Source organism: Vigna radiata, chromosome 9, assembly GCF_000741045.1.
Source record: "Vigna radiata var. radiata cultivar VC1973A chromosome 9, Vradiata_ver6, whole genome shotgun sequence".
In the NCBI taxonomy this organism is placed as follows: Eukaryota; Viridiplantae; Streptophyta; class Magnoliopsida; order Fabales; family Fabaceae; genus Vigna; species Vigna radiata.
Genome location: NC_028359.1, coordinates 7,189,473 through 7,211,997, shown reverse-complemented (window position 1 = coordinate 7,211,997; position 22,525 = coordinate 7,189,473). Strand labels below are relative to the sequence as shown.

The following is a 22,525-nucleotide window of genomic DNA, read 5'->3' as shown; positions in this document are numbered from 1 at the left end:
GAATGCACAAACATGAATCAAAGGTGGAAACAATCATGAAATAGTAATTAAAACTGGAAAAAGATCGCAGAATTAAAAAAATCAATGTTAAAACCCAAAGTTTGAACTAATGCACGGAAACAATAACGAAATAAACTGTCAAAATGGAAAATATGATTCAATCATGCAAAACTTGAATCAAAGAAAGAGAATATGTCTTGAGCAAGTTTCTAAAGCTAGAACAACGAATAAATTATACTAAAATTTCAGAAATCACAACTGAAATGAAAATTTGCATTGTAGACCTATGACTGACAGCATTAACAGTAAAAACAGAATTAACAGAACTGAAATGGAATGTGAGTGGTGTATTAAGATGTGTAATCTGAATTAAAACAATAGTAAACTCAATCATAGCCTTTCTTTCCCCAAAGTTGACTGCTAAAAACTCAACTCATGAGTTCTTAGAAGATAGGAGATCAATCAGACCACTAAAACACAATTTCTATCTTAAAATGTGAGTAAAACTTGCAAGGTTTGAAAATGCCAGCAGACGATTGCGGTAATATCATTTTAGGTTCAGAATTACATTCAAGAATATGAAACATGGATGCTAAACTAAATTGGAACAGAAATGGTAGATACAGGGCAGAAAATGAATCAAACAATGAAATAACTATGAAGAACAAGATGATGGGAGAAGAGAATCCAAATCTGTATTGAAGCATTTGCACATCTTGAAACTTGAAAAACTTGAACGTAGAACAAAGTTGTCCAGAGAAAGAAACAGAAAAGTGCATCTGACTCCTAAACTAACCTACTACTAAGAAAGTCAATATTGTAAACAAGTTTCTATAAAGTTGAACTACTCTATTTATAGGCTATGAACAGAACTGTGAAACTGGAAACAGAAGGGACAGAACTGGTTATTCCAGGTTATATTGTCTATTAACTAACTAAACTAACTACAACAAACCTAGTCTGACAAGTAAAACAGTTAAGTGACTCTTCCCGCTCTTGAAATCCTTGTGCAATAGTAACTGGCAGCAACAGGCTGCATTTACTGGTTCAGCAAGTTTTAAATCACATATCCAGCCTGCTCCAAGTTCAGTTGAGCTACTAGATTGGCAGCTTCAGTCCAAACTTTAATCCACTGGCAGGTGCAGGTTACTCTGATAATTGATCCAGCTTTTATAACTTCCAAAACAGCCAGCACCAAATTGCTTCTCAGGTCCAGTAAGGTTCCAGCAGGTAGCACCAATAATGAGTGATTCAACTCAGCTTTACAACTTTGCACCTAGAAATCAAGAAATGAAATGTGCACTGGAATTCACGGCTGTATTTTATTATTGACCAAAGATAAAAATCTAAAAAATTATAACTAACAAGAAAAACTATCTAAAAACACTATATTAACGCATTTTCATAAAAACTAACATTTTTACAAGAAAAACTGAAAATGAATTAAAATCAAAGAATTAAAACCAAAGAATGCCCAAAAGAAGTGTTTTAAACAATGAAAAATATGACAAAATAGGACTTAACATCACTATATCAACCCATTAATATTCATAATTTATAATACAATCATTTAACATTTTTCTCAATATATAAATACTTAGTTACGGTCATATAACACTAGAAATAAAAAACTTGTGCAACTTGAAAAAGTTTGGAAGATGCAAATGTTACATAAGATGACCATTAGCACAAAGGGAATGTTATTATACCTTCTATCATAGCCTTGATTCCAATCACCAAGGGCTGCATGGTTTGAAACTTCACCAGAACTTTTTTGAAGAGTCCTCTGATCATGCTGATGAATCAACGGAAGGGCATTTCATCTTAATGTCAGATTCATGCTCTGCTGCAAATGCTAAAGTTGACAAGAGTGCCTTTTGACTTGAGTTTGATGCATGCTTGTGATAATCAGATTTTAGGTGTTCAGAAGACTGGATTGAATCAAAAGGACTTGGTGTAGCAGAGGTTTTATCTGGAAACTTGGCTTTTACTCCCTCTGACACAGATTGATTTTTTCCTAAAATCTCATTTAAGAATATGTCAGACAGTGATACACTTTGTTTTGTCCTGTCACTAGGTTTGTCGTGGACATCCTTCTTTATCTGTTCAGGCAAACCAAAATTGAGTAACCGAGGCAAATTGAAACCATTTTCTGTACTCACATTAGGATGAATATGAGTTTTAGAGCCAGAGACAGAGCCTTTGCCAAAAGAAAGAAAGTTTACTCCTTTAGGTGTCACAGATGGCAGTTTCTTTGCAATCTCCACCTTGTTTTGACTTTTGTTAAGTGCACGTTGTTCTTCATGCGTCCCTGTTTGTAAAGGACTTTCCTTGATTGTTACTGTGCCTTGTTTAAGTGCAGAAGGGCTGGGTGTGAATTTTGCAAGATTGATGAAACTGATTCCTTTAGGTGGTGTAGGCTGTTTTTGTGCAGTGTCTGTTGCCTTATGTTGAACGTTGACCCGAGAATGAATTCCAGAAGAATGAGTTAAGAGATTTTGCTGCATAGAACCAGAGCCATGATTATTGCTAACTGGTGTACTGGAATTTGCATTTCCTGACTGAAGAGTAGACAACACTGGTCTGCGCATATTTGAAGGGGTAGAGATATCTTCTTTGGATACCTGCATCATAAAGTTCCCCTTTTAATCTGAGAAAAGTTATAGTTCAGATGCACTCATGCCTATAAAAATTAAGATTGATATCAAGTTTATATCAAGTCCATCGACACAGTCATTTACAACAAGTGAAATGAAGTGACATAGGACGTGGTGTACCTGGTGTGAAAACAAGCAAGATTCACCTCTTCTACAAAAGCCTTGGGATAGAATATTGTTACAAGGATACTTTGAGAGCTCGTGATCAAATGGGCAATCATTCCCTTTCATGCAAGAGTTATGAGCAAAGTGACCACATGGCTGCAATTTCAAAATCAACACAAGATCTTGTGAATTTCTCCCCGTTCTTGTCATAACTTCTGGGGAAATAATATGAAAGTTTTAGCAAATTTTAAAGTGGCCAATACCTTGGATTTTGTTCGAGGCACCACATCATGTGAAAACTGACACTTGTCACCCTGCCAAATTTGTTTGGGAATTGGGAGGGAGAAAAGGAAGTAAATTATTTGATATTTTTCTCACGGGTATCATATATACAACTATATTGCAGAAACTGCAAAAATACACTAGTAGTACAATAATGACGTGGATGGACTACTTTGACATAAACGTAACAAACAAATTATCAAGGGCTCATGGCAATTCAAATATCACATAACATCAACATTGAAAATGAAGAACCTGCAGAAGAGTTTTAATCTAATATTCAAAATGGAATTTTTTTTTTCGTAACTAACAAATATTACATTTTACCTAATAGAAGGAGAGAATTTCATAAGTGAAATTAAATGGAGTTGATGAAAATGTAAAAAAAGTCATTTTAGTCACTGACTTAAATCCCAACATATACTCTCAGCAATCACCAAAAGAGTCAGTATAAGTGGCATGGACAACAGAAAGAAATACAGTGAGTGATGTATAAGAGAAAACAAAGAAAAATACATCATAACAATACTCGAGAAGATTATTCTCTTACGTGACCTCATATATATTATAAATGAACTTCATGCAAGTTAAAAGAAGTTAAATATATCAATTATCTCTTAAATCAAAGTTAAATAAAGCTTGAACACCAGAAAAACAAACGGTAGTATGTATTGTGCAATTAATCACAACAATAAAAATCAACAAGAATAAAGATGGTATGTTTCATATATGTATGAAGTAAAACATATTTCATAGTTTAATATAATTTGGGTAAAAAATACCTCATAGCACCTTCCCATAATATAATGCCGACAATGTGAGACAGCTTTTGGTTTCTGTACAAACTTCTGAAACTGCAAACTTTTAACACCTAGCTCTCTGTTCTTTTCTGCTCTCTTCATTCTATACGCCTTCTACAAAATAAAGTTTTATCAAATAAATAAATTAGTGACTTGCTGAAAACATACAGTTTTGTTCTTCACAAATAATAGAACATTAATTAACTTCACGAACTTCAAATTCATATAAGAAGTTAACAATTATATAGCACCAAGAAAGAAAATGAATAACAAAATATCAGTAGAATACCTTTTTTTTGTCTTTCTTTCCACCACGCTTGTTCCTTTTACTGACATTCATCAACTGCAATATCCAATAAAAAATTAGCAAAAGGAAATTCCATGCAACTAGTCATAAAATCATTAGACAGTCAATACAAGGCTGGTTGAACATTTAATTCTCATCATATTTCTAAATTAGTTAATTTGCCCAAAAGCTCAAATATGAAAAATAACAGAGATACAATTCAAAACAATCAGTAGAGGATCTGGACTAAAGAATACCTTCATTGTATCTTCCTTCTTACATTCAAAAGTTTTTTCAGAAATTTCTACTTCAACTCTGCATGGAATTCTTTTGTTCTCACCAGGTATAGGCTTCACTTGTCCATTTTCATTGCCATCTTGAAGAGAATTTACCACAGAGGAAGTAGGCTCACAATCTTTCTCCTTTTCTTGGTTCACAATCGTAGACGGATACATCATATTTCTAGTTACATTTACAGGATCCTGAAGGTCATCTACCTGCTTCTGCGGTAAAATTAAAGCATCTGCAGACCGAACATCACATGAATTGCCATCCTTTCCCAAGTCTCCAGAAATTTCTCCCTCTTCCATGTCTACTTGAGAGTCCACCAACCCAACTTCACGGCCATCATTATGTTTCTCATCAAATTCAGTGATCGTGGGAATTAAATCACTATCACACATAAGATCTTCAGTTCCTTTCATAGCCAGTTCAAACTCATTCATTAGCTCATGCTCCTTATCAAAACCATTTACTTGGGTAGGCATGTCCTCTATTTCCATCATATGTTCTATATCATCTAGGACAATCTTGTTGGAAGTAAAATCCGTATCCTTCTCTCCAACCCCCTCAATGATCTCCTGAACCTCCACTATATCTTTCTGGCTAATAGGATCCTTAGGACTCAAAAAATCAGAATCAACAACTTCAGAGCACTTGGGCCTCTTTTCTTGGTTTACTCTATCCATTCTACCAATGCCATCATCTTTAAAAAGGGAAATTTTTTTTTTCAGCGAGTGGTAAAAAAATGTGAGCACAAATTAAATTGAAACCAACAGCAATTTCATCCATAGCCAAAAGTCTTTCTTAAACTCAAATTCTTAACCCAAGTGGAAACTTAAAAAAAAAAACAAAAAAATTAGAAAACACCCTTTCGATTTATATTTACCAAAATTTTAAAAATATTGAATTGATACAACATAAAATAAATAGATATCAGAAAAACGCAGATCATTGAAACTACCAACAGATTGATCCATAACCCCAGCCTAACCTTAAAAACCTTCAAATTTAAATTTATAAACCAAATAGGAACTTAAAACCAAAAGGGAAAACATTTTTCTAAAAATACCCTTATGATATTAATTCACCAAAAACTCAGATAAACTGATTATTTTATCAGCATTCACATAATTGAGAAACGGAGAATTAAATTGAAAAAACAAAAAATTAGTTTATATACAGAGTCAAAGATCAAAGTCTCGAACAACAATTCATAGAGGCATATAATAATGACAAAAACTATTATAAATTAAAAGAAAACAAAAAAATGAGCTTTAGAAATTGAAACGCGTACCGGGAATGTTGAAGGATTGGGTTGGAGTTTCATGTGAAGAGTTGTACTCAGCAAAGTGAGAGAGTAGGTGAACAAGAGCATGGTAAGTGTTGCTACGCAAATGGGATCTTCGGTAAGGAGGGAAAGCCATTGAAAATGGAGAGGGCTCAGATTCCTTCACTGCACAAAATACCAGAGCACAATATTCAAATTATGAACTAGGGCTTTTGTTTATCTATTTGTTTTGCCAAATTCATGTAAAGGTAAAATAAAGTAAAACAGATTGAAAAAGTTTATTAAACCTAATTCTAATAATAATAATAATAATAATAATAATAATAATAAATGATATTATAATAAGTGGCATGAATAAAAATGGTACCTTGAAAATGTGAAGCATCATATTTTGAGGGAGAAGAGAGGAGATTGGAAGGAGACCAGAAATAGAGAGAAAACAAAAAAATAGGTCAGTCACCTTAACCCTAATCGATTTCATATTTACATTGGGTGCAATAAAAAGTAAAATTTATATTTTAAAATAATAATATTAAAATAAAAATAATATAAAATATTTAATAATTAAACAATATAATTAAATAATAATATTAAGAAATGATATTTTATAGAACACTCAATTATTAACGTAACTTAGTATTTAAATTATTTTATTTTATTATAATAGAAATATAAATATCAATAATAGTTGATCATACAACAAATAAATAATTGATTATCTCTATGTAGATATTTACAGCTTTAACCTTTTCCTTATAAATTTTTACTAAATTATATTTTAGCCTTATTTTTGTACTAAAATTTTAAAGGTGTGTGTATTATTTCTTATTTCAATTATGTTCTTATTCATGTAGTTTCTGAAAAAATCATTTTCAAACTTATAAAAAATCACTTAAAATAACATCATAATATCAAAAGAAAATGTAACTAAAAAATTTTTTTAATACATTTTTATTCCAATAATCCTAATTACACAAAATCTTATTAAATCAATTTTTTAGTCATAAAAATTCAATTAAAACGTTTTTTTCTTTCTTATCTTTTTAATTTTCGTTTTTTATTTTATGATAATAAAATATAAATCCCTTTTTACTCTTTTTATTTTTTTACTCTTTTTTAGCACCCCATATCTTTCTTTTCTTTATTGTGTTTTGGGCTCAAACTTTGTCTTTGGACCTAAGTTGTTTTTTTTTATTTCTTTTTATATTTATTTCATTTTAAATTTTTACCCATTTAAAAATATACATAATAATAATTAAAAAATAATAAAAATAACATTTTAAAAGGTTAAATACGACATCAATAAACCGATTATATATATAAATGATTAAATTTTAAACATTTTAAAAATATATCATTACTTGAAATATAAATTCAAATAAAAAACAACATTAAAATATAATGAAATAATATATTAATATAAACGAAATAAAATATTAATATAAAAAAGTTAAATATTAATTGAAAATTTTAAAACAATTTTAAATAAAATTCGATCTAAATTATAAATGTAAGTAAACTTAATTTTTCTAAATACATTTAATAAAAATATAAATTGTAATAAAAATATAAATATAATATTTATATAAAAATTAAATTTGATTTAAAGTTAAAATAACTACCTATAATGAAAAAAGAGAATTGCATCAGTGCATATGTTTTCATTAGGTTCTAGATAATTATATTTATTTATTCTCATAAGAAATATTACTATATTTATTTATTCTATATTTATTTCTATATTTATTCTATAAGAAATATTACTATATTTATTTATTCTATATTTATTCTCATAAGAAATATTACTGTTGTTGCCAAAGTTGAAATTGCACCCTGCCACCATCTTGTGCAGTCCTCCGCCCCCTCCTCTTTGTCATCACCCTTTGTCGTCACCGACCCGTGCAATTTCAGGTTTCCAATCTTACTTCTTCTGAGGGTGTATGCTTTTCTCTTTGTGCTTATGCATCAATTTTTCTGTAAACCTTTTCTCTTTTCACTCTGTTTCTGTTTTAGCTTTCCATAGAATGTTTCAGTGTAGAATATGTTCATGGAAACCCCATTTCTAACAGTTATGGAAAACGGTGTTTGATTTTGGAGTCAGTTGGTGCCACTTTAGGCATGTTAACATTTTTAGGGTTTTTTCATTGAGATAAACTTAAACCCAATAATTACGAAATACGTGTGGATATGTAGAGCAGCTATTGTGTATCTCAACAAGGAGATATCCTGTGATTATTGTCCATGAATGACGTGTTTATATAGGGTAGGGAAGAGAATTTGTTTGATTGCTTTTGATGTTTATGATTTCTTACCATATGGTTGTGTAATTTAAGTTTGAAGTTCAAAATTATAAACAGGTGAGAAACTACCAATGGCGGAAGAAAATGAAGAAATAAAAACATTTAAGGATTTGGGCTTATCTGAATCACTGGTAGAAGCTTGTGAAAAATTGGGTTGGAAAACTCCACTGAAGATACAGACAGAAGCTATTCCTCTTGCATTAGAAGGTTGTCATTTAATTGAGTTTTGTAATTCAATCTGATATTTGCATTTTTTATTTTGATTGTAAAATAGGACAGACAAAAAAATGATAGTATTTAGATTTTCAACATGATATTTTTAATATATAATATATAAAAATTATTACTTTTACTAATTGCATTATTCTTTTAAGTAGTTTCCCATTTTAACTTCAATATATTCTTCAATGGAATTGTTTATTATTTTTTCGGAGTTGTCTCTTTTAGGTAAAGATGTGATAGGGCTTGCCCAAACTGGTTCTGGGAAGACAGGAGCTTTTGCTCTTCCTATATTGCATGCCCTCTTAGACGCACCTCGTCCAAAAGATTTCTTTGCTTGTGTGCTGTCTCCCACTAGGTTTGAAACTTCATACCTAATTATGGGTTTCATCATCATATAATTCAATTTTTTTTATTGTAATAGTCCTGACTGATATTTAGCAAGTCTATTTTTTTTGTTCATCATTTTATAAATTCAGAGAACTTGCTATTCAAATTGCTGAGCAGTTTGAAGCTCTAGGTTCAGAAATTGGTGTCAAGTGCGCTGTGGTGAGTTTCTATCTATTTTTCTAAAATGATTCATTATTTGTGAGTTTGATTGCTTCCTTTTTACTGCATAACTTTGATTTTGTCCTGTCTGACCCGAATCAGCTTGATACATAGTGTTATAGGATGGTTAGGCACTGTGTTAATATTATATTTACTACATGAATATTATACAATCTTTTTGATGGAGATCTTTTCCTTTTTCTCTAGCTTGTTGGAGGAATTGACATGGTGCAACAATCCATCAAGATAGCGAAGCAACCTCATATTATTGTAAGTTTCACCATTCCTGTAAGCATCCTTTGATTATATTTGTTTGTTGTACTTGAAGAGAGTTAAGTAATAGTTGAATGAGAACTGAAATTTAATTATAATATATCACTAATGTTTCACTAAAGAAATGCTTTTTTTTATGCTATTGTTTGTCAGTTTCTAAATCAATTACTGACTTATCTTCCTCATTATTGGTCATAATATTTCATAAACATGTTAATTATATGATTTCTCTTGCCAGAGATAGGATTGGTTTTGTTCTTACTTTCTTAAGCTACTACCTTCAATATAAATATACCTGGAGAGATATGTATAATGTCTGTAGTTGGTAGGCTATCAAATTCCAATTATGTTAGAGTATTGGCCTAAAAAGATTTATTTTATTGCTGGAACGAATTCCGATTGTTGGTTTTTCCTTCTTTTATTTTTAGCATGTTTACTTTCAAATATTATTGTTAAGCTGTTCACATGGTTCCTTTAACACTCACTTTAATTTAGCTATGGTCCTTGGTAAAATTTAACTCTTAGTCCATGCAAGGGAAATGATTGATCAAATACCATGTTTTGGAAACTTTTGAAATATTTTTAGTTACTTGGGAAATTTTTAAGAGGATTGTACTATTATAGACTCCAACTTTGTTAAGCTGCATAACATCTACAACAACAAACCCAAACCTAAACCTAAACCTAAACCTAAACCCAACTTAAGCTGCATAACGTATCTACTACCACTACTATTTAAATTGCAATAACATACAGGTCAATAACATACAGGTGAGTTAAAAATGGTTTCATTAATTGTAGAGATAGAATTGTATAATATAATTAATTAATTTAATAATTAAAAGTGATGAGAATAATTGTAGATATGTGGTTGAATGCACGAGTCGGAAAGTGGATAGAAATGAGGGATATTTATTTTTATCACTTCTCTTTCGTTTGAACGCAACAACTTTGATCCATGTTTATTTTTTATAGCTATTCAAAAGTTACATCCAAAAAAAATTATGATGTCTTTTTAAGACATATTTATTTTTTCTTCATTTTAGTGCTGTAATTCATCATATTTTTTCATGTTTTTGTATAGAAAACATCAATTTTTTTCTTATCTTTTTTCTTTTTCTCTACATATCTAGTAATTCAAATAAAACCCATCTTCTATATATCGATGATCTACCTGTTTTCATTAGCGGTTAGAAATGAAGCGTTAGTTGGGAAGATTTTTTTTTGCAATTTTTGTTTTGGGTGTGGGTGGTGGAGAAATGACGTTGATATTTGGTGAGATGGAAAGGTAAAAGGAGTTCCTAGAAGTGGCCACGTGGATGTGTGCTTGAAGAACGTGGTGTGAGTGTCGTCTTTCGTTCATGGACAACTTTTGGGGGCTAACCCGGCCCCAATTTAATTTCAACCCACTTTATGGGATTTTTGGGGACAAGGGCTTTAGAAAAGCCCCCTCAGATGTGGGTCAAAGAAAAATGGGCTTATTACAAAGAAGGGCCAGGATTGGCCTTGGGGTTAAAAAAAAATTGATGGCTCTACTTCTCAGTCTATAATGTCATGGTTGCTTAACTTAAAAGAACAAGCCTCTTCACGGCAAATAGGATAATATTATTTATATTTCACCTCTAGAGGTGTACCATCTATATATGAGGAGATTCATTGGACTATAATATTTTAAAATGAACATTGATCCAACTGATTTGGAATTCAAATTCTTGCTCAATGTGTCTTGGTAATGATTTATCTTTCTTTTTTCATTTTGCCAAGTGTTTTTACTTTTGGCCGTATAAGCCCCAAAGTTCTAAATACGATTTCCCCCTTGCAATTGGCAACTCAAACAACATAAGGGAAACTAAGGAGTGTACCTATCGGCACCTGTAACAGTTCTAAATCTTTCTTGGATCATGCTTTTATAATTCTTTGAATGACGATTTCCATTCCTTTTTTGCTTCATAACTTGATTTTTCATCATCCTATGTTGATAAATTGATCAGTAACTTTATATTTACCCGCTCCACAATTTAATTGCATGAATGAACACTAGTTACAACTTTGGTCATTTTTGTTAAAATGTGGTAAGAGTAACTCAATTTCAGAAAACTGACTTGTAATGTAAAGTTTGCACCTATTTATATATATTATAAATTGATCTTATCTCTAATCGATGTGAGACTTCTAACAATTTTCATCCCACAGACCTAAGTTGAAGTTTGTGTTCCTCTTAACTCTTGTATCTTGTACAAGTCCTATGTTTACTAGGACTGATTTTGTTTTTTCAGTCGATATCTTGGTATTCAACTAGGTCTTTATCATGAGGAAGAGCATATTTAATTATTGCATTCATTGTTAAAAAGCATTACAGTGGCTGAGTGAGGCTCTTTATGTGTTGAAACTTTGCTCTTGAATGATAGAATATTATTCATTCAACCAGAGAAAGCGGAATTTATGCACATTCTGCTTGTACAATATTGATAGTGTGCTTTTAATTAAATGTGGTCTATAGTTTTCTGTTAATTTTTGGTCGTCACAGTTTAGCAGTGTTGTATTTTTTTGTTATTTATTTATGTTGAATTTGATATGCATGCAGGTTGGGACCCCTGGACGAGTTTTGGATCACCTAAAAAACACAAAAGGATTTTCTCTTAGTAGATTAAAATACCTGGTACAGTTTCTACATTTTTTTATATACTGAGTTATTGGTGTTACTTTCTGCATCATAAGTGTTCATATGCTTCCTTCCTAGATTCCATTTTTCTACCTTGATTAATATAGGTGAATGTTTTTTATGGTTGTCATAGTACAAAACAACAAGCAAAGAGAAAGAGGGGCATACCTTCTATTTTCTCGAGGAGACTCTTGTCTACATTTCCATGCCATACATGTGCTTGGACTAACATGGTTACTCTATATTTTGAGCAGGTCTTAGATGAGGCAGATAGGTTGTTGAACGAGGACTTTGAGGAATCACTTAATGAGATTTTACAAATGATTCCTCGTGAGCGTAGAACATTTCTGTTTTCTGCTACAATGACTAAGAAGGTATTTTTCTTTATATTATGAGATATGGAACCCTTTTTGAGGCTGGTCATGGGGGAGAGTTTATTGGAATTTAACATAAATTCTGATTGTTGGTATAGAATCTTTTTATAGATTATCAAAAGCATTTTTCTTGTTATTTTAGGATAAATCACAAATTTATTATAGTTTGTTCGGAACATAATTTTTCACGTATGTTCTTCAATATATTATGGTCAGATGGAATGAAAAAATTGGTTTGTTACTTTCTTATATGCTGTAGATACTTGATTGCTGACTTCTCACGTGGTTCTATATATTTACGTGGCTAATAAGATCAAGTTGCACTCACTGTTGCAGGTCCAGAAGCTCCAGAGAGTTTGTTTAAGGAATCCTGTGAAGGTACAATTCTCATAATATAAATGTTTATCCATTGGCTAAATTACATTCTACATTTTGAGAGATGCTTAAATTACCTTGCCCTGTTATCTATTTTGAACAAATATGCACCCTTCGATTTAGACGATCGTATCTTTCACTTAATCCATTTTAACTTAAACAAACTATCTAGGCTCAAATTTCCCTCTTCCATTAATCTAGGTTTAATCCCTCAATTTTGAATTGCAAGAGATGTATATTTGTTAAAGTTCCAAACTTCCAAAGTCGAAAGTAATGAAACTTCTTTGATGTTTTAAAGCTCTTAAAATCAACAATAGGGTTTTCAAGATTAGCTCGGTGGGAGACTCATCCAAAGTTTTTCACCATTGCTTAGAGGTTCATTTACTTTAAAACAGACTATCATACATAGTTTATTTATTCTCTTAAAGGACAGTGTGTAACTTAAAAATTAGAAGTAAAGGCAATATATTTAATCATCTCTCAAAGGAGAGGACTATTTATTACTTATTTTACTTGTATATATAAATTCTTCTGTTCTGATGTTACTCAATTTGTTTATTTCATTTTAGATTGAAGCAGCGTCTAAATATTCCACTGTTGACACATTGAAGCAGCAGTATCGATTCTTGCCTGCCAAACACAAGGTTTCTCTTCTCCCTTATTCGGCAACATCTTGGATTTTAATAACAAACATTAACTTTTTTAACACTCATAGCTTCTTTGTCCAATGGAGACTGTAAAGGCTACTAACTAAAGATATATTATTAAAGAAATTTCATGAGTAGAAGACCACTAACTACAAATCTAACATTATCATTGTTTTCCTTAAAAAAGGTTTGTTGCTTGGGACAAACTCCAACTGTAAATTAATTCTTCCCACTCCCTTGTTTTCAGCAACATCTTGGAAAAAAGAAACGACAATCAATTGTACATTAATTTCCTTAACAATCATCACTTGGTCTAATGGAGACTATAAAGGTTACTAACTAAAGATATATTACAAAAGAAACTTCATGGATGCATGAGCACGAAGTCCAAATATGATATTGTCATTATTTTCCTTCAATAAAGTCTGTTGCTTGCGACAAACTCCAACTGTAAATTAATTCTTCCCATTCTCCCTTATTCAACATCTTGGATTTTAAAAGCAAGAAATACCATCAATTGTACATCAATTTTCTTAGCACTCACATCTTCTTGGTCCAAAGGAGACGGTAAAGGCTATTAACACAAGATATATTAGAAAAGAAATTTCATGAGTGGACGACTGCTAACTACAAATCTGATATTGTCATTATTTTCCTCCAAAAGAAGTTTGTTTCTTGTGATGAACTCCAACTGTAAATTAATTCTTCTCATTCTATTGATTTAGCTGAGTGAAAGTATTTTATTTAATCAAATACCATATAATACTACTATTTTAGGAGTACAATGTTTGCATGAACACGAATGATAGTTTAGCTATTTGGAATGAAATTATTATAAATTCATGTTTTGGGTTTCATGAAGCATGTCTATTATAATTTTGTGTATGATGATTCTGTTAAGTAATTGTGTTTCTCTCGTAGGACTGCTACCTAGTATATATCCTCACTGAAATGGCTGGAAGTACATCAATGGTGTTCACTCGTACCTGTGATTCAACTCGACTTCTAGCATTGATCCTTAGGAATCTTGGTTTAAAAGCGGTACCTATTAATGGTCATATGAGCCAGGTAATTGTACTACGAATCTCCTGATATAGTTTGTAGTTATAATTTGTTGTCAACTATTCTTTCCTTGGTATTGGTAGGGGATGGTAGGATGGAATAAAGGACCCTCTTTGTCATATATTTTCATTATTTATTTGGGAGCCAATCAAGCATATTAATTTTTATTCTAATAATCTTTTGACAGCCAAAGAGACTTGGAGCTTTGAACAAGTTCAAATCTGGGGAGTGCAATATTCTCCTTTGTACTGATGTGGCTAGCAGAGGACTGGATATTCCCACTGTCGATATGGTGATTAACTATGATATTCCCACAAATTCCAAAGTAAGATGTGTTATGTCTTTCCTTTGTTCTTTTCTAACATGTTCTATTATATTTATAAATGTATACTAAATCAAAAGTTCACAGGTTTCCTGTAATTATAATTTGTTTTCATGGTAATACACGACGCATCTAAATTATCACAAGACCTATAGTCTAGATCAACGATTTTGAAATTTTTCACTTTTATATTTCATGGATTCCTGACCTTGTTAGCTATAGGATTATATACATCGCGTGGGAAGAACTGCTCGAGCAGGACGCTCTGGAGTTGCCATTTCCCTTGTAAATCAGTATGAGCTGGAGTGGTACATTCAAATAGAGAAGCTTATAGGTGAGTAGAGTATATAGCTAAGCGATCTTTGCTTTAACTTTTTAAAGGGAAAAAAGTTTCTCATTTTGAGAAATATGAGTATATTTCAGGCAAAAAGCTACCTGAGTACCCTGCACAAGAAGAGGAAGTTCTCCTTTTGGAAGAACGTGTTAGTGAAGCCAAAAGATTAGCTGCCACGGTAAAATTTTGTATTAAGCTGTTATATTTAAATTATTTTGTCTATTTCTTCTTAGAAGCATAACGAAATTAATGGGAGATATTTCGATGGAGGTTGCTGTAGTTGAATCTAGTTTTTATTGTTTACAGTTTTCAGGTATTATGAATCTAGTTTTTATTGTTTACAATTTTCAGGTATTATTTAGTTTCTGAGAGCTATGGATTGTGGTAAAAAAACTGTTTGGGTAGTAATGCATTAAGTCATAGTTTCTAATCTCATCTTACAACAAACGAAAGCAACTTGTTTTGTATGAGTTGGGTTTATAGACATTACTCCTGGGATTAAATATGATGAAGGATTAGTCATCAGCCAATTTTTATGTGATATTAAATACTATAGTAGAAAATACTTAAATGTTTGTATGTTTGGTTGTGTAGAAAATGAAGGAGGCTGGAGGGAAGAAGAAACGGAGAGGTGAAGAATATAATGACGGGGAAGATATCGACAAGTACTTGGGTCTCAAGGATGGAAAATCATTCAAGAAGTTTAAAAGATGAAGTCATATATAACTGACTGTGAGTGTGTTAATGGGGCAGATGAATGAATCAGATGAAGCCATGGAAATTTGAGGATAGACTGAGCGGTCATGCAACTTGTGTAATCCATTTTTGAGCAATTTTTGTTTCTAAAAGAATGTTTTTCCGTGGATTGATTATAAACAACTTCCTAGTGATATTTATTTCAATTTTTTCTAGTACTAGCTGTCTGTTTCAACATGAAATCATACAGAATTGATATAAAGTAGTATTGATTCACATGCCCTCTTGTATTTTAAGAGACTAGTACCTTAGCTTTTCTTTCAACTTGGAGACCCACAACAAAAATCACGCCGATAGGTTTCATATTGTAATTGTGTGGGATTAAGGAGTAACTCATCTTGATTTGTTTAAATTAAAAGTACATTTTCATTTTTACAGTAATTGCTTGGAGACTGTGTACGTAGTTTGGTGTGAAATTTGTAATAAATTTTCTTTTGAAGTGGTGATCTTTATTTACCCTGTAGTATATTTACTTTTACAGACGTATATGGAAATATTAGTTGCCCAGGAATTTGAGATAAGATATTATTTATTTCTGTGGTTATACAAAGTCCCTGTCTAGCCAGTGGACAAAGTAACTATATTATGTGTTGATGTGAGCAAGTAGCAGCAGTATTCTAAATATAGTTGGTAACAAAACGTATATTATCAAATTGAACAGGCACATCCTTCTGCAGTACCAATTTATATTTTTAAAACATAAAATCTTCATTCTCATGCACAAATATGGAATTTACTAGAGAATGACTTCCTTTATCAGTAAAGTTAAATTGTAGTGAAAGTTTTACATTTAAAACTGCTAGAATGATAAAAATAATGTTTTCTTGTACTTCAAGTTTTATTTATCCTATATAATATTTTCTGTATGATAGAATGATCCAACAAAAAGGGTTGTTGTAATTGAATTAAATTCTGAGTCTTGTTTGATCTGTTAAATATAAAGGACACAACAAAATATGATCAGGGACAACATAAAATTTTAAAAATTGTTATAGTAGGACAAACATGTACATATCAGAAAAGAATAAATGGAACAGTGAAACTATAGTTGTGAACATATTCAGTCATTTATTACTCATAAAGTTGGTGACATGATATGAAACTGGTTTTTGGTTTTTTATCTCTGGTGAGAAAACATGAATCTAACTTTAAATGGCACTTCTGTGGAGTCATCTTTATGGTATCTATGTTTGCTATACTTTGTTTTATGGAAGTGTTAGTTGTGTGTTGATATGGTAAGCTTTGGAAAGTATTTATATATTAACATAAAAAAAATTGATTACCAATAAATACATTATACATTCTTATAAATGATTTATTTTATGACAAATTATCATTTATTTATAGCATCCTTCCTAGTCTAACTCCATCTTTCACTTTTTGTTAACTGTTCCCCTTTTCTGCTCTTCAGATATTTTCATTCCATTTTATTTTAATTCTTATCAATAATTAAGAAAAGATTATAAATGTATTGTGAGTGGATTTACAGTCTTAACAAATTTCTATTAAGAATTTTAAAAAATAAAACATTATAACTCTTCCAATTATTAGTTCTAACTCGATTTAATCTTTTTGTTTTGACCTTCAATAAAAATTTCTTAGCTGTTATACAAAACTAGCTCTGATTTAGTTCTTACAGTGTTATGATATGGTACCCTCTCCCTTAGAGTCATGCATCTACATCACTTACCTAAACAACAGTTTTATTGCATTAATCAAACACATGACACTTGAAAACACTAAGTTAGAAAGGAAATCAGATATGCAATTACAGAACAGTTGAAGGACCATAGATGTGCTGAACCAAAGGAAACAAAACTGACTCACAACAAAACTAGACATCTTGCAGAATGCAAGCACAAACACAACATACACTTACATACATTAGAGTTCTGCATGCAACTAAAACTTTGAGGATGAAAACCTCTAAAACACATAGAGTTCAGCCAATTCCTCCAAAGAGTCAGAACCAAACATAGGATCTGCATTTTCTAGCATCCATAACAGATGATCAAAGAGAACCACCTCACAGTTGATAATCAAAGTACTCTTATCGTTGCCCTCTTGATTTGACTTGTTGATTAGAGCTTTCAGAAGAGGGTTATTCAGATACTTAGAGCTGATCAGATACTGTTTTCTTGTGCTGCCAACAAGTACAGTTTCACATTGTTCATCTTCTTGCATGTCATGGACTTTCCATGAATCGTCCTTAACAAACTTGGACCTTAGGCTATTATACGATGAAGACCTTCCTAGATGCCTTGACAAACTCCTGCATTTACTAAGTATTAGACTGAGTTTGTTCATTTTGTTTTGGTTGAGGGAAGTCTTAGGGAAGAAGAGGGACTGAGAGAGGGTTGGTTGTGGAAAACCAGTGGATGAAGAAATTAAAATAGAGTGAAAAATGAATTGTGCTGAGCTTTTAAAGAGGGCTAGAAGCAAAATCATTGAATTGGGGTGCTAGAAGTGTGGGCTCAATTTGGATTCAAACAAGTTTAATGACACAAACAAGCCATCATTAGATAATAAAAATAAAGGTTCTAGCTTTAACTTACATGCACAACATACAAACATAACTGAAATTGTTTTCAGTCATCACTTGTTAGGCATCGAAGCAAGAGCCATTTTTTCTCTGAATCTGTTTGCTTCTTGGGCCCCACTCCTCATTTTTATGTCCTATTTCGAGAGAGGAAGAACTTACAAAAACAAAAGCTGGACCTTGGGTAGAAAGAGAAAACTTTTGCAAGAGCTGAGCTGCTGATCATTCTATATGAACTTTGAAAGAATTTTGATTTGCTTTAATAAAAATATTAAGTAGAGAATGCTAGAGGTGTTTAATGCACTGATGATGCATTAAACTGCGCATAAAATTTTCAACAAAACTGAGTATTATTAAACTTATTAATATCACATGCAAGTAGAATTAGAATGGACTAAAAGATTCTGAATTCCACTACGTGTAACATCTTAGAAATTTTGTTCTGTGTACAAGTTGTGTTGTAGTGTCTTTTTCATCACTCTGTGCATCTGATCTTTGACAGCATTTTTCATTGAGGTTGGTTACACACTATTCTTAAACCTAGTCCTTGTTTGGAGTGTCAACAACCACGGTTATTTATGAGCTAAATTGTTTGAAAAGGAAAAAATTATTATCTGCTGTTAAGATTATGTATGCTATTATTTTGCAAACAAGTTTTGGCTTAAATAGATTATATATGAGCCTTAAATGATAAAATGATTATAGAAAAAGATAACATTTTTAAGATAAACAGAGCTACTATTCTGACAGGTATATGAAAATGATTATTTCTTTGCTATGAATATCTAGAAGTTTTCATCAGAAATAGAAAAGGAGACACTATATATGTGCCATTGGGTTTATGTCCCACAGGAATGGAACCTTAACTAGGTGTTTCGTCTTGTGACTGATGCCTTAATATTGTGCACATAACCCTTTGTCTCCAAATATCTCCCTTTGTTCCTTCTGACATAAGAGTGTTCTGCAATTTCAACTGGTTTGAACTCTGTAATTTATTAGCTAAACATGGTGAAAAACGAAAAATACATTTGACAAGAAAGTATTCCAACCCACATAAAGGTAGCATGTGACACTGAATTTATTGGCTAGATCTGAAATCTGAAATCTGTATCACAACATGCAAATACAAAAACAAAAAGAAAAGAAGGATAGTTTGTTTCTCACATTCTTTATCAAGTATAAGGGTTAATTCAAGTAGAGATCAATCCTATTTCTCACATTCTAACAATGAAAAACTCAACTTTTTGACAAAGGGTAATTGTTTGAGATTAATATGTAATCTTAGCATTACATATGATTAATTGGAATAGTAAAAAATTGAGTTAAAACATTTATGTTTTCCTCTGTGACAATATATGGTGCTCTTCCCGAAACCTAGAGAACATCTTTGTATTTTTAATTTTAACGAAAGGCAGAAAGTTATCACTGTCGAATGTGGTCCTTTTTTAAATTCACGTTCGCTTGACGTTAATATTTATGTCAGTGACATAGAAGAGAGATTCCAACATGCAAAGCTAAGCAAATAATAGAGGAAATTTTACATTTTTCAATGTACCATAACCAATATAAGTGCATAATTAAGTAGGTGGATGAATATATAGTTGTCTCCTAAGTCTTTTATAACCAAAGTATGTTTTGGCTAACGAACAAAAGAAATGATGATGGGGGACATTTGCAAACACTGCATAATAGGAACAAAATTGTTAAGAGGTTTAGTTTGTCACTGTGTTGAACCTCTGATTTTTCATATCTTGTGTCTATTCGATACTGAGTCAGCTAATAATTGCAGTAGATCCAAGTTATAATCAACCATTGTAGTAACTTAACAAAAATAATATACCTTCCTTTCTCAACAGTCCTCAAAGAACACCAGGTGATGGTTAACTCTTTGATTAGATACATGTTTCTTCTAGACAAAGTTAGTGTGTTTTAAGGTTTGATTCTTTATCTTAGTAAAGTTAACACTTTTTAAGGTTTGAATACTATGGTTTTCGTATTTTAAAAGATAGAATTTAGTCTTTTTAATTCTTAAATAGGTATGATGTGATAGAAGTTTTTATTACCGATTTGATGTGAGAAAAGTTTTCATCTGCAGAGAACAGTAATGTGAAAGACTCGTACTTGTTTGTTTTGTGGTAGATAGGCTTAAAGCTTAGAGCAACGTTAAACTTAACAATCTATGTATAGGTCCTAACAAGTGGTTTTTCTAAGTGTAGCAGCTTCTAGGTTGTATTCATTTGACTACTGTACTTTACAGTGTTCTAGACACATTTATGATATTTTGGAAAAAATAAAGGAAAAGGGTAATCATAATGTCATCATGATACCATTTTACATTTATACAATTATCAATTATGCTTATATATTTTTTGGATTGCCTCTTCTTTGTGATAGTATAATTGTTGTATGTTGAGATTTGTGATCTCCTGATATTGTTTTGCCATTGATTTTTCTTGTAGATTATGGTAGACTTATAATCAGAGTTCTAGCTTAAATTATTGTCAGTGTATTTCTGATGTGAATTATGCAATAGCTTTTCTTCATTTTCCATGACTAATAAAATATTTCTAAGTTAGAAGAAATAGGCTTTTCATATAATCTCTCTTATGTTCAATCTCAGTTAATTTAGCAGAATTACCTTTGATTTTAAGGTTACAATTTAGGCTTTCTATATGATTAATAATTCTTATAATCTTGATTGAAGATTATAAAGTTATAGTGAAACTATTTATGAATTTTTTGTTTTGTAGTGTTATGATAAATGGAGTTTCTTTTTATCCTAAGTTCTCACTCATCATTGCCAAAGTATTGATAGAAAACCATTAATTATCAAGATGAAAGTTCATCTAATAGATATTTAAAAATACTTTAACAAAATAATATATAGAAAATATATTTAGATGAAATACAAATTTAAAATATTAGATAGACTTAAAGATTACAAATTGCACTAATTTACACACACACATATATTATATCAAGATGATAAAAATTATTTTGAGGTGATTAATTTTAAATGGTTTATTTACGTTTTTTCATATAAAGAATGTAATTAAAAAATAGTTTAATTTTATATTTTTTATTGCAATATAATAAGCAATCATTGTTTACCATTTTAATTTATTTTTACTTTTCTGTTCAATAATTTAATTTTTTAACACTGTATATTTTTAATAAATAATATTTATTTGTAGTATTTCAATGGATTATTTTTATATTATTTTGAAATTAATTTAAATAATTTTATAACATTGGAATAAAATTTGATTTACGATATATCACAAGAAATTGTTTTGTTTCCAAATAAAAAAAAAACTAATAAAATTATTATACTGATAATAGTATATTGAAAACTATATAATGTAATATAAAAAATTTTCTTTTATTTTTCTATCCTTTATATTCAAAAGTAATATAAAAAATAATATATTCATGATATATTTTATTTTAAATCTTTCACTCATCTAAAAGTAAACAAATACACATATTTTTACTATGTAACAATAATAATAATTATATATAAGAGTTAAATATATTTCTATCTAAAATTAGGGAGATCTGATTTTGACTCAGTATTTTTTATCTTTATAAAATTTGAAGTCACTATTTTATAAAAATATTTGGATTTTCATTTTAGATTTTGTAGTATTTTTCTTTAATTTGGTACCTCTCCAAATTTTCTATCACTGTTTTACATATTAGTATTCTTTTAATATATATGAAAAGTATTCATCTTATTAATCTATTTTGTATACCAATGTTATATTATAATATTAATATTTATAAGGCAAAAACGATTATTATTGATCAATGTTTAAATAATTGATTAACATCATATAATACTAAGAATTAAAAGTTCTAATTTTCAATTCTAGAATTTCAAAGGAATTATAGAAACTAAATTAAAACTCATTTTACATGAACTAAAAACACATTTTATTATATAAAACAAAAATTATATATTATATATATTCTTCCACTAATATTTTGTAATCGACAATGTAGTAATTCTTTAACAGAGGTAGAAAAAATAAATCAAGATCCATATACTATATTACGTTTTGTTAAAAACTTTATATAATCATTTTATTTATTAGTTAGTCGAATTGCATACTTAAAAATATATTTATTACCATTTTCAAAAATATTGTTAACTCAATTATATACTTATATTATTAATTTTAATAATGACCTTAAAATTAAAAAAAAAAAAAAAGTTATCAATTACCAGAAATTTAAAAGTAACATTTTTTTTTCTCAAAAGCAAATATCAGATAGAGTCATGACTTAAAACTTGTTGACTTCTTATTTTAATTGAAAGTACAACCTTATGTGAAGATGGTAATAGATTGCAACATGCAATAAACATAATTTTTTTGAAACATCTTTTTGCACGAAACTTTTTGAGAAGTT

At 30.4% G+C, this 22,525-nt stretch overlaps 2 protein-coding genes across 4 annotated transcripts; one reads left to right on the top strand and one right to left on the bottom strand.

The window, feature by feature from the left end:
- Positions 1–694: 694 nt before the first annotated feature.
- Positions 695–6,162, bottom strand: LOC106772947 (zinc finger CCCH domain-containing protein 65). Of its 3 annotated transcripts, XM_022786083.1 has the most exons (10): positions 6,068–6,162; positions 5,707–5,865; positions 4,388–5,115; positions 4,134–4,187; positions 3,827–3,958; positions 3,026–3,076; positions 2,778–2,918; positions 2,226–2,624; positions 1,710–2,102; positions 695–1,276 (listed from the first exon to the last, which is right to left on the bottom strand). In XM_022786083.1, the coding sequence occupies exons 2-9, from the start codon at positions 5,834–5,836 to the stop codon at positions 1,791–1,793; spliced, it is 1,947 nt and encodes a 648-aa protein (XP_022641804.1). In that variant the 5' UTR covers positions 5,837–5,865; positions 6,068–6,162; the 3' UTR covers positions 695–1,276; positions 1,710–1,790. The 3 variants fall into 3 exon arrangements, with proteins under 3 accessions (XP_022641804.1, XP_014515081.1, XP_022641803.1); XM_014659595.2 differs by having other exon boundaries at positions 1,710–2,624; XM_022786082.1 differs by having other exon boundaries at positions 1,710–2,624; positions 3,827–3,955.
- Positions 6,163–7,502: 1,340 nt separating this feature from the next.
- On the top strand, positions 7,503–15,954 carry LOC106772945 (DEAD-box ATP-dependent RNA helicase 10). Its single transcript, XM_014659593.2, has 14 exons — positions 7,503–7,611; positions 8,058–8,207; positions 8,448–8,577; positions 8,699–8,768; positions 8,976–9,038; positions 11,626–11,700; positions 11,958–12,077; positions 12,414–12,455; positions 13,022–13,096; positions 14,021–14,167; positions 14,349–14,486; positions 14,706–14,817; positions 14,907–14,995; positions 15,412–15,954. The coding sequence occupies exons 2-14, from the start codon at positions 8,072–8,074 to the stop codon at positions 15,529–15,531; spliced, it is 1,317 nt and encodes a 438-aa protein (XP_014515079.1). The 5' UTR covers positions 7,503–7,611; positions 8,058–8,071; the 3' UTR covers positions 15,532–15,954.
- The last annotated feature ends 6,571 nt before the right edge of the window (positions 15,955–22,525 follow it).